The 12,616-nt window shown below is 40.7% G+C and overlaps 1 protein-coding gene across 1 annotated transcript; it reads right to left on the reverse strand.

Annotated features, from left to right (window-relative positions):
• Positions 1 to 392: 392 nt before the first annotated feature.
• On the reverse strand, positions 393 to 12,616 carry STOX1 (storkhead box 1). The gene is given in 6 exon segments (XM_057373773.1): positions 393 to 531; positions 1,537 to 3,850; positions 5,322 to 5,479; positions 7,890 to 7,979; positions 11,472 to 11,536; positions 12,569 to 12,616. Coding segments are annotated over 6 exon segments (2,715 nt in total). The 3' UTR covers positions 393 to 491.

Raw genomic sequence — 12,616 nt, forward strand, 5'->3', positions numbered from 1 at the left:
GTAGCAACCAGGCGCATGTCTAGTTTATTTGCTTTGTTTTCTGACAGGGAAGGTGAAGCATGCTCTAATTTCTGTGGCACAAGTAGGAAACACTTTCCAGACTTAGTGTAAAACAGTCCTGTCCAACTGCAATTCCTATCAGAGCAACACAAACCCTTTCCAGGTCAATGGCATGGTCTGAATGAAGAATGGCAGTTCTCATTTTTATTATCACAGCGACACACAAAAAATAATTGAAGATGAGGGCAGGCAAAATACAAGTGACCTCTCCAAACACTGTTGTCAAAAGTTTTAGCTAGCAGCTTTGATTTATAGATGGCCCCACTTATGTGACAGACTGCATTTATAGTATACATACCTTGTTACAGGTGGAAAGTTTACAGAGCTCATTAAAAATAATCAAATACTCATGGACAGAGTTAGATGAACTAAGGAATTTTGTTGCAATTGTCCTTTCACTCGTCCTCTTCTTTGCATTGTTATTTATACTCTTAGAATTTGGCAGGAAGCTTCATTTTCTTTTCAGTCCACCTAAAATAATAGAATTATTAGAAGTCAGACTGCACATTCCAAAAATGAATTGAATTGGCTTAGCTTTTAGTGCCACAGATGGCATTAGCACAAACAGTCAAAGTGGCCCTCTGAAATACATTTTGCTAAAGATTTCAAGTGTTCAAGTAATACACAGGAAGAGTGCTTGGAAGAGTGCACAGCCAAGAGCTGCTTAAGGGAAATATTAACAATCAGCAGAATTCCCTTAGAAACTGTAGTTTCTTCTGTCATAAACTGGCTTCACAAGGTGACAATACACATCTAATGAGGACTCCGATGGTTAAATTACACTACTCATTTAAGTTATTAAGAATGTGTTGCTGTTAAAAAAAATTGATGTGATTTTTCCCTCAGCATTTTTAACAGAGGTTGTTGTCAATTTATTTAAGTTTTATTGGTCTTCACATATGCGTAAAAGATTGTTTCATACTAATTTATTTTCCATTAAGGGACTTTCAGGTGTAATTACAGGCAAAATGTACGCTATGAAAGCTCAGGTGATGTACATATTCTCCTGTCTATTGTGAACAAGTCAGATCTTACTTTAAATTTTTGCTGTATCTCTATTCTTTATGTACAACTGGAAAATCTATGACAATATTTAATGTCATATGGTGAGATCTGTGTGAGCTGAACCTGCCTGCTAACAGGAGTTTATCAAACACTGTGTTTCTTAAGATTTCTGCACTTGGCCATTTTCACCTGTAGGACAGAGCTCGTACTGTTTTCTTGCCTTATGAAAACAAATGCAAAATACAAGCAGCAGTATTTGTATACCTGATTTAGGGAGAATGTTCGTGTAAAAAGAGTTAGCAGAACTATATAGGTGGAGTATGTGTGGATGTGGATAACTCTGAAGTTTTAAAAAAGAGTGAGGATTTTGTTGCTGGGGAGGGGCTTTATGATTTACTGCAACCTTTCTGCCTAAATCTGATGGTCAGCTTTAAGATAAGACATTTAACTTAGTTTCCCATATTTTCTTACCTTGGGGAGTCGATTCCACTGTCTCCTGTAATGCTGTGGTTCTCTGTCCCCTCTGAGTGCTTCTGTTCTGGGATCACAGGACATGTTTTCTTACAAAACAGATCTTTTTTTCCTGGAGGGTTTCTCACTTCTTTGATCTGCAAGCCCAAAGCACAGCATGCTACTCCTGCTCCTTCAGCCACCTCATGGGTGAAGTTCTGCAAAGTGTCAGCATCAGAGTCAGCATCATCAGCGTGGCAGAAAGCTGCCACAGCTGAACCCTTCCCACATTCAGTGAGGGCAGTTTCTTCATCCTTTCTGTGACCTTTCAGGAGAACCTGACTATACAACAAACTTTTTTCCGTGAAGTCTGGTTTTGGGTGCTCTTTTGATTCTGCTAAGCTAGCACTTTCAGTATATCCGTGCTCTCCAGAGTTGCATTTATTTACAGTTGTGTTCTGCTGGGCAGGATAAGTACTAACCTTACAGGCTTCTAGGGACACAGCTGCCCCCAGCTTTTGCAGAGCTGTACTCCAGTCTCTCGTGTCTGAAAAGGTGTGGTCAGGAGGCAGGTGGCATGGTGCATGGCCTTCAGAATTGTCACTCAGACATGACAAGTTACAGGTGTCATCATGTCCCTTTTGGTACAGAAGATGGAAGTTTTCAGTAAATCCATTGCTTTTCAGCTTTATTGATCCAGGATAGCTGGCACAGTCATAGTTGAGTATAAGTTCAGTCTTTTTATCAGTCTTTTGTCTGTATTGCACACCATTTTTTTTGACCTGGTTAACACTGGCAGTGTAATTTGAAAGATGGACATTTTGAAATTCATTTGCTGTTTGATCTAACAACTCACATACAGTGTCTGCTTTGCATCTGCAATGCTCATCTTTCAGACATAATGGAAATTTTGCATCTTCTTTGCACACACCACTGTCTTCAATGTAGGAGCAAGGGGATTTTTTCTTCACTGCTCTTCTATAGACATTTTCTTCAGAAATATTACTCTCTAGAAAGTATTTACTTTTATTATCTATTTGCAGGTTACTGTATTGTGGATAACTACCATTTGCACTTAACCTGTCTTTCTTTGGTTGAAGGCCAGACCTATTGGCATGGAGTAAGTTGTTTTGCTTAGCTTTGTCAGCTTCAGTTTCTGCAGCCAGATGTTCAGTTTCACAGTCAAAGGGTCTTGAGGAGGCCAAGGGCTGTAGCCTTTGGAAAGCTCTTCCTTGCTTTTGAGCTCCACGCTTCATCTGACTGTTAACAACACCTTGGTACCCTCTTGCATGAAAACTGCGAGGTCTCCATGGCAGACCCTGGAAAGGATTCTTAATCTGCTTCTTATATATCACATGAGACTCCCCTGCTGTATCAGGTGGCTCTTGCTTTTTGGTGGGCAGTGAAATGTTCTCTTCCAGTTTCACATTTTGTGATGTTAGCTTCTGTATGTGAGATTTCTTGCTACTCCTGCTAATCTGCTCTTTCTTTGATTTGGTTTTCCTGGTGTGTTTTGCTGTTTTACTTAGGACCTTTTGAATACAGTCCTTTGAAAGACAGTTTTCCCTGACTATTGGCACTTCAGCTGAGGTGCCATTAGTGATGTGTTTTTTCTCTTTACTGATATATTTTTTCTGCTCCTCAAACTTCTGCATTAATATTGTGTGTTTAATCAAATTATCAACTGTAAGAGTAGGGTTAATATGCTTGATGATTTCATGTTCAATATCACGTGGAATATTGTCTAAGTCATCTTCATCCCTGACTGGCCACTCTGGGGGAGGAAACTGGGCTGAAAATGTGGAGTACTCCTTGTGTTTTTCGTTTTTAGAACCACTTCTCCAGAAAAGGCCAATGCCAAACCTCCTGCTTTTCAGTTTTGCTTTCACAGATGTCAGGGATTTGATGGTGTCCCAGTAATGCTTCTCAGCAGATGCAGAGATCCCTTGAGTTTGAACTGGAGGCTTCAATTCACTGCAGCTTCTCTTTCCCTCTCCATTAGATTCATGGCTCATTACCTGCCGATGTCTTTGTTCACAGAGCATATTTTGGTCAGGGAAACAATGGCAGGATCTGTAACGGAATGCTGTAGGAATGTTTTCTTTCACTAGGTCTGCACAGGACTTAATGTTTACCAGGTAAGTGATGGAAGGTGATGAACAGCAAAAACTGTCCTCCAACAGGACCCTTCTGTTGTCTTCTGTGGCATCATTTGAGGTAAAGTCTGTGTTGGGAGTCACAATGAAATATCCTTCTCCTGTGTGATAGATTTTTCTTTCCTTAATTAGAGTGCCAAGGATATTATATAAGATATTGTGGGAGGGCACTGCAATGCCTACAACAAAGAGATATTTCAAGTCAGAAAGAAGTTTTCAAGTAAAATGGGTGCTGGCCAAAAAATGTCTCTCATACAACAGTCCTGAAAAGAACTGAACATGAAATACCCAAAGCATTTAGGTAAAGGCATTTGTGTCTCTGGTTGTCACTGCAGCACTGCTGTGAGGAAGCGAGGATGTTCTTTGTTTCTGTCCGGATGTGATATTCATGAGAGAGACCTGCCAGGTTGAAACCAAACAATGTCTTGTTCAAAGCACTTCCCTTCAGGCATGTTATTTAACAGTGACTTTCATCACTCTCTCTGGTCAGATGTGTGGTCAGATGATGCTTTATTACCTCACTGAGACTGGTCTCTGCTACTGGTTTTCCTTCAGGTGTCACAGTTTCAGAGTCCTTGGTCTAGTCACAGCTGATCTCCTGCCCACAGAAATAATGACTTCCACCAAGGTGAAAACATAGCAAGAAATACCTTCAAAACCTTACAAACTTTGAGAGTGCTGCTTCTGGCTGATCTACAAATTCTACCTTGTAATTATCTCAGGGCACTTCTTGACTACAACACGTTTCTGGCATGGTTCAGTGCCAGTTTGTGGGGTTGAATTAATATTTTTCCCACTGGTTAAAATGCCTACCAGATCAGCCTGTAATGTTCACACAGCTGTGAGCCTAAGAGGATTCAAAAGAAGCAGCTCAGTGTCAAACATAGCAGCCTCCTGAGAGGGCCATTATGAACTGTTACATAGTCTCAAACACATTAACACTTCGATATTGCTGATCCAGGGGAAATTGGACATTTTTCAGATGTACAGAAAACATTCAAGGGAAGTGGCTGCCAACCCATCAGAATCACAGAATATTCTGAATTGGAAGGGACCCACAAGGACCATCAAGTCCAACTCTTAAACAAATGGCCCATATGCAGATGGGCATTATTAGCACCATGCTTTAACCAGCTAATCTAGAAGTGAAGGACTAAAGATCATTTAGTGTAAATAATTTGCTTTCGGGAAGGAAAGGGTTAGAATATGACTAACAAACCTGAATTTGGGGCTGGTTTTATTTTTTGACAGCAAATTCCAGATGTCGATTCCTACCCAGTCCCTTTGCAGTCAAAGTCAGCCATGTTCCTGTCTCTTAAAGGAGGATTTAAGAGACACCTCTTGGACCTAAATACCACTTTTATGCTTTCCTACCTTCTAGAAAGGACATACTCTCAACATGCTGCTGCACTCAGTTCCCTCTTATTCTCAAAGAAGATGAATTAGAATCTGTGAGAAGGATTACTTTCAAGTCAGTGTAGTGACACTCACAGATTGATGACAAGTATGCACATTCATGTACTCTACCAGTTGCCTATTAACTTATACTCCTTTACCTTGTAAGTGTTTGGTGATCCCTTGCCCAATATTAGAAACTCAAGCTTGATGACAGAGCCACTTTTTTAAAGGAGGGAGAAACAAACACGTTACCTGGATAATTTTTCACTAACTGCTCAATTAAAATTTCCTGTGTGACCATCACATGATCTGCATTCATGTATGATATGGTCCAGCATATTCCTTCTACCAAAGGAATGGAGCGTGACTGCAAGAAAGGATTCATGAGAGCAGGGGTCACATCACCCAAAAGAAAATAAAATTATTTGACTGGAATAGTGTTTCTTTCTTTTCTATTAAGATTTCCACTGAAAAATTCCCTTATTCTCAGCTAATCTTCTTTGGCAAATTACTTGGAAATATTTCTGAGAGGAGGGAAGCGGTGCTAGCACTTTTCAAGAGCCTTTGTTCTGAAGGCTGCCTTAAGCACGTTAGTTTGTTTCATATAAAATTCCAGCTGAAGCCATAATTTAGATTAATAAACAGGGAGCTGAGAGAATTATTTCTGATGACTGCTTACATGTTAAATCATGCAGAACCTGTATTTCTCCAAGTAGCTTATGGGAAAAGGTTAACAGTCAACAATTTAAGTACAAAATCTTTTCACCAAGTCAGAAAGCAAGGGGAAAAAAAGACAAGTAATAGACTTTGCCCCTTGTCTAGAACATAAAATTGAATTGAAATGGTTGAATTATGGTTTTAGACTGCGCTCTACACCTAGAGATTATTTAGTATTCTGCAAAGAAAGCAAAAACTCTTACTACAACTGCATGCTTTTTTTTTTGGCTACATCAGTGACTGTCCTGGTAAGAGACAAAAACATTGTCCCTGTTCTGCATGACAAAAGCAGAAGTTTGGAGGGATAGAGAATGTGGCCCAGCTTCCGCAGCTTCCCAGCTTGTAACTCTGTAACCCCAGCCCAGAGGGCTGAAAAGGGTCTTAGTCCTTCACCTCAACTCCCCCACCCATAAAACACAGATAAACTCTATCCTCTCCCTTTCCCAAGATGGCAAAGCCAGTAAGGACAAGCCCAGCAAGTACTTCTGACACACTACTAGTGAATGGTGTAGCTGAAATCAGTATTATCCTTGAAGCTGTTGATGACAAAGCACAAAGCAGGGACTCACCTGAGATCTGTGCGCACAGTGAGACAATGACCGCATATACCTTCTCAGACAAAACAAAAAATAACCAACCAAAAGCTCCCAAAAACTTTCTTCTTCTTCTTTTTGTTAAGACTAATGATCTATTCCCATGACCAGGTGATGTTCTGTTCTCCCCTGTTCCTGCTGCACAGAAAGCTCCTGGATATGCTCAGCTGCCAGAGCAGGAAAAAGGGACTCCTGGTTGCTTCACAAGGCATAACACAGTGTTAAATGCTAACAGGAATTTTCCCGCAAATAAAAAAGTGACATTTTAGATTTAGCAATGTTCACGTTTAACTAAACCGCTGTTGTCTATTGGATGACACTGTAACCTAATATTTATCCTCTGGGCAGAAAACTACAACACAAACACTTCTCTAGGTAAATGAAATACACAACATTGCTTTGAAGAGCTTAAGTTGCTCTTGACCTTTGTTTTACAACTGCTGCTAAAATCAACAAAAAGAACTCTGAAAAGAAAATCCTGGCATACAGTTTCCTCAGTGATGTTGCTAGGAAACTCCTTGCAGGTGCAGAAACCATTGCAAGCTTTCTTTTTTTCTATGGGAAAGGCCATCAGCATTCAGTAATGACTAGTGAATAGTTTGCTGTCTGAATTCTCTCTGTGGGTACACCGTGCTGCTGCCAATTTCACCATTTGTTCCTGCAGAGCAGTAAAATACCAAGTGTAATCAAAATGAATTCATTATTCTTATTATCATCTTGCTGTTGTTGTCTGTATCTGTTCTGCAGTCTCAAATCCACTGGTTCCCTTCAGGAAGGGCTGTGTCAGAACATTTAAAACAAAGCATTAAGCAAAACCTGGCTTGATACTGAAGGAATTTAAAAAAAAAATCTAAAATCGTGTTTGAACCTAAGTCTAAAATGATTGTTGCAGATCAATAGTGCACACATGCTAACAACATAAATATTAGATAACATTCTCTCTTGACTTTGAAATAAAATCCAAAATCATGAAAGCAGGAATTAGATCATTGACAAGCACTTTGGGTAAAGATCCAGGCAGCACCCTCCCAGTGTCTATCAAGTTCTTATTAAAAACTTTTTTACAAACTTTGTGATATACTTCCTATAGCTAAACAAGTGTTGTCACCCTTCAAATGTCCTCCCTAGTTTGTTTGAAACACATAAAAGGTGTCTCCCTTAGATTTGCCCATGGAGAAGACTTAAAAATTTGTGCAAACAATGTCTCATAGGCCTGATGCAAAATCACCAGAACACCATGCTCATTAAAGCTCCTCACTATTTGTCCTTTTACAGCTCAAACCCCCACTGCAAAATCCCCTGCCCACTTCCATATAAATCTGATGACAATCATCTTCCTGCTTTCTTCACCATCTTAGGAAGGATTTCCTTACACCTTTGCACAGGGAACCTGTCAGTAGTCAAGGAATTCAACTTCTGCCTTGATGGTTTAAGTACAGCCCCATTCCCTTCCACACTCTGCAGGTCTTGCAGAACCACGTTAACTAAAGCCAATCTCAGCAGTTGCCAGGTACTGTTATCCTTCACTTTGCTTTCCAGGTCCTGTTATCCTTCACTTTGCTTTCCAGGTCTGTTCAAACTCTGCTCATTACCTGGACACCTAAAACCCAAGAATACCCTTTTTGGGGCACTTATCGATTGCAGTGTGGGAAGTCAGCTGTAATATGAGCACTGGGTAACAAAACTCAGCGTACAGAAAAGCCTCTGGGTATTTTTGACTAGCACAAAGTGATTTTTGTTCAGTCTCTGTAATGTGAGCATTATCATTTTTCACTGAGTTTTTTAAGAGTTGCAGAGTTTTTGCATCTTCAGGCTCTTCAGAAAAATTACATACAAGACAAGTTTTATCTGGGTGAAACCCAGGCTAATTCTGCGGAAGTGAACAGAGAGGCATTTATTACAACTGCACTCAATTTACTTCTTAAAAGTTCAGGTAAACTGTTTAGAGAACAATAAAGGCCAGAAATGAATCCATTCAGAAGAAAAAGAACAAAAATATCTGTTGAGGCAGAGAAGACACAGCATGTGGAAACAGAAGATCGATGTTTCTGTTTTGTAGTTAGGAGAATCTATCATGGAATGGATTATACAAAAGATGCCAAAAATCCTGTGCTTCTTTGCATGAGAGCCTTGGCATGTTTGATGTAATTCACTTTTTGCAGAATTATGCCAGGAAGATCATAAGCAAGAGTAGTACTGCTACTAAATGCAGGGCTTCTGCTTTTCTATAGACTGGAGTGCATCATGTTCACATTTTATAGCAAAAGTCACATGGTGTAGAGTTTTAGGGAAAAAATGTTAATAAGAGTATCATAGAAAGTTGGGAACTCTAGCAAAAAACATTTTGAATATTAATGAGTTTACAAGAGGTGTTCTTATTAAAGAATAAAACTTCTAAGTAAATTACAAAGACAGTTAAGATTAGCATTTTCAGTTGTAAGTATATAACAGAGAAACTCTGTTTTGGCACAAATACTATTTTCTGTTTTCAGAAATACCCTTTTACTGAAGCAAAATGTAAATAGTTCAATTACATGAAACTGTCAAATCTTGTAATATGTTTAATCTTTTACTGAAACAGATCAAGCTGTTGTTTGATTATTTTTTACAACTGTCAAAGAAAGAAACAATTAAGCGTCAGTTTAAGGTCACCAACACTTCTTCAGTTGACATCAAAGAAGAAACTACAAAGGCATGAAAATGTCAGATTTCTGTACCTGCTGATTCTGCCAGGACAGACAGTCTCAAATCAGGACAATTAGCAGAGTGGTCGCAATTTGGTCACAATTTCTGGTTTTTACAGTTCCCAACTTTCTATGATTAACTTATTCTTACTAAGTTCTTAATAACTTTTTATTCCTTAAAACTTTTAAAGGAGGATGCCATGCAACTTGATAAGAAATAACCCAAACAAAAAACAACCACTTTTTCTGCCTTCCCAATAACACCCAAAAGCCTATTCCCAAATGCCAGTGTTCTGAAATTTTGGAAATATGACCTCTAAGTGCTTTCTGAGGTTCCTAGCCAAGAGCCATCATCAAATCCTTACTCTAATCTTAGTGTTAATGGCATCCCACAGCCATAATTTCTTTCACCAGTTACTAAAAAACTCCAGAGGCAGATATGGTGAAAACAAAACAAGATTCAGGAAGAACAGAAAAAGCTCTCTCCTGCAACCTCTGCCCAAGTGTCTGGACAGGAACCAGTCACACAACAGACACCAGCACACTCAGTGTGGTACAGTTTTTCCTAAACTGAGCACAGTGGGTAAGATTTTGCCATTGAAATGTGTATCTCTAACCTTCAAAGAAATGAATCCTCTCAACTCTTAGCAAGGCCACTGACACGTCCACTTGGATGCTCCAAGAGTAACTTGGGACCAGCTTTCAATCTCCAAAGGCACTGCCTGAACAGATGGACAAGAAGCAGCTTCAAATCCACTGTTCAAGAGAGCACAGCCCCAGGTGACCAGAGAACCCACAGCTGGCAGAATAGCCAACAAGCAAAACTGTAGAAGCACATCTATTTTGGGGACATTAACTGCATAACTGGCAGAAAAATTCAACTATGAGCAACAGCACTGCAGATAATTGTTTTTCATCGTATACTGGAGCATGCTGATAGCTTTTAAGCCAATTCATGTATGCATTGAACACACAGCACAGCTGAGAGCAAAGCTCATGTTTAACCATTTCAGCATTCAGTGTCAGGCTTGATCATAAAGAGAGATTGAATCAAAAGGTTCATTGCAAGAAGATAAAAAAGTAACACAGAATTAAACAGTCCCAAGCAAGTTGCAAAACAACCACCAAGAAGCCAAACAACAGAACAGGAATAAACAAGCCACTGGCAATGTCTCTGGCTCCTTTAATTGTCCCGAGGTGCTGCCATCCACTGCTACAGGAATTTGACACAAGTACAGCTTTTCCACTTGGCCTCATGTAAAAAATCCCCTTTGCAACCCTGGCATTTCTCCACTAAAACTGCTTTGCCTTTTCCTTGCTTCCAGCTGTGCTCTCTCTTCTGCAATAAATCTCAGACATTCAAACAGCTCTTTAATGCACAAACCTTTGTTCTGAGCAGCAAGCAGTAATGGGGGTTGGTTAGGTACTTACCTGTACTGTGATTTAGTATAAAAGCAGGATGAAGTTGTGCATTCCTGTGCTTGTAGAGCTAAAAGTCAGCACCAACTGCTGCACTATCCCAGCTGCTTCCTTCCCCTGGAAGGGTGCTATCACAGAAAAGGCAGCCACAAAACATATACAGCAAAATGCTTGGAAGTAGGATACACCTATGGTCGTTTCCCCTCCACAGAATAAGCCAAAATTCACTTTGCACATTCCATGACTTCAGCTTACATACACTGCTAAGGGAACTCACGTACTCCGCTTTCAGAGGAGAACACCCACAGAGCTGCTCAAAAGAGAACATAGCTCCCTGCAGAGGTTTTCCAGCAAATTATGGATCAGAGGGACAGAGCTCCTGACAGCTCACAGAGTCCAGGCTAACGGGCAGGTAGGGCAGAGAAAGTTTTCTCTGAGAGATTCCCCCTGTGAACGCTCTCTTTTGCTGCATCTTTCCAGCCTGCAAGCAGGGACAGGGCTGGCATTCTGGGAAAGCCTCCTGGTCAGAGAAGCTCCTCTGGGTGAGTTCTCGCTTTTTGCGCTCTTGGAGCCTGAATGCAGCTTAGAGAAAAGCTTTTCTTCTAGAGATTTCTTCTGTGAAAGCTCTCTTTTCCTGCGTTTTGCCAGCCTAAATGTAGGAACACTTCTCCTACTTTAGGATAGCCTTCTATTCAGGTCAATCTTTCTGTGTGAGATATTTCTTCTTGCAGTATGCGAGCCTTAAAACAAGATAAGGATGAGGTCCCTCAAAGAAAGTTTCTCTTGGAGCAATTTTTCTTTTGAAAGCTCTCTTTTCAGACATTTTGCCAACCTAAAGGCAAGAAACAGGGCTGGCTTTTCAGCAAAGCCATCTTTTCATGCGAGTCTTTGTGCTACTTCAGGACTGCCTTCTATTCAGGTGAATCTTTCTATGCATTTTCTCTCTTCTCGCAGTATGTGAACCCTAAAACAAGACAACGGGGAGGTACCTCAGGAAAAGTTTATCTTGGAGAGGTTGGTCCTGTGAAAGCTCTTTTTCCTGCATTTTGCCAGCCTGAAAGGAGGAACAGGGCTGGCATTCAGGAAATCCTTCTTTTCAGGTGATTCTTCTGTATGTGATCTTGCTTCTCGCATTATACGAGTCCTAGAACAAGATGGGGGGGTACCTTAAAAAAAGCATTTCTTTAAGAGATTCCTCCCTTGAAAGCTCTCCTTTAATGCGTGCTACCAGCCTAAAAGCAGGAACAGTTCTGCTACTTGAGGAAAGCCTTCTATTCAGGTGTTTCTTCCTTTGGGAGATCTAGCTTATAGCAGCACGTATGCCTGAAAGCTTTGATGGGGACTCCCTTCTGTGGCAGCTCTCTCTTCTGGCATTTTGTGCCTTTCCTTGGGAAGCAAAGGACACAGTACCAGTGTAGGTGGAGCAGATGTTGAGGTACCATGGGGAGGTGTAGTCCAGCAAGACATTTCTGTCTTGGCCCTTTCTGTGTAGGAGCAATTGTTGGACATATTCAATACTAGGGCAGGGATCAGTGCCTGGATGTTTTGTACTTTGGAGGACGGGATTTCATTTCTTTTGAGGTGAGCTTGGAGTTCCTCTGGTTGGCGAAGAAAGCAATTTTGGATCCTCACATTGGGTGGTCTTAGTGAATTTAAAAGCTTTTCTCAGTAGGCAGTTCTGTGAGATACAATTGTGCAACTGTCCATGGGAATGCAAATGCCAGGCTCTAGAGCTTTTTGTCCTGGTCTGTTTAGTGTGTGAGTTGTCCCTGGTGTGCTTCTGACTGGATGCTGTGTCTGTGAGACTGAAGGCTTAGGATGGTAAGAGAGCTGAGAAGGAAAGTGTTGATAGCAGGGTGTATGTTGGTATTTCGATGGGTGCAGTAGAAGCTTAGACAGCAAGAGGTTTCTCAGCTGGCACTTTTGTTAGCTCTGTTCTTGCCAGATGTTTTCAAATTTGCTGGGGGAACTCTGCGAGAGTGAAAGGATTTGTAAGAGCGAAAGAGTTCGTGTTGCCGTTTAAGTGTAGTGCAAATCAGTGTTTGGAGTTGGAAGAGGAAGATCAGGGCAATCTTTTTGTCCTGACACAGCTGGGCTCGGGTCTTTTCGTTCTTTTGCGAGTCGACATCGCCAT

Source organism: Malurus melanocephalus, unplaced genomic scaffold, assembly GCF_030028575.1.
Source record: "Malurus melanocephalus ecotype Western Australia unplaced genomic scaffold, MMel_1.1 scaffold_207, whole genome shotgun sequence".
Classification (NCBI taxonomy): Eukaryota; Metazoa; Chordata; class Aves; order Passeriformes; family Maluridae; genus Malurus; species Malurus melanocephalus.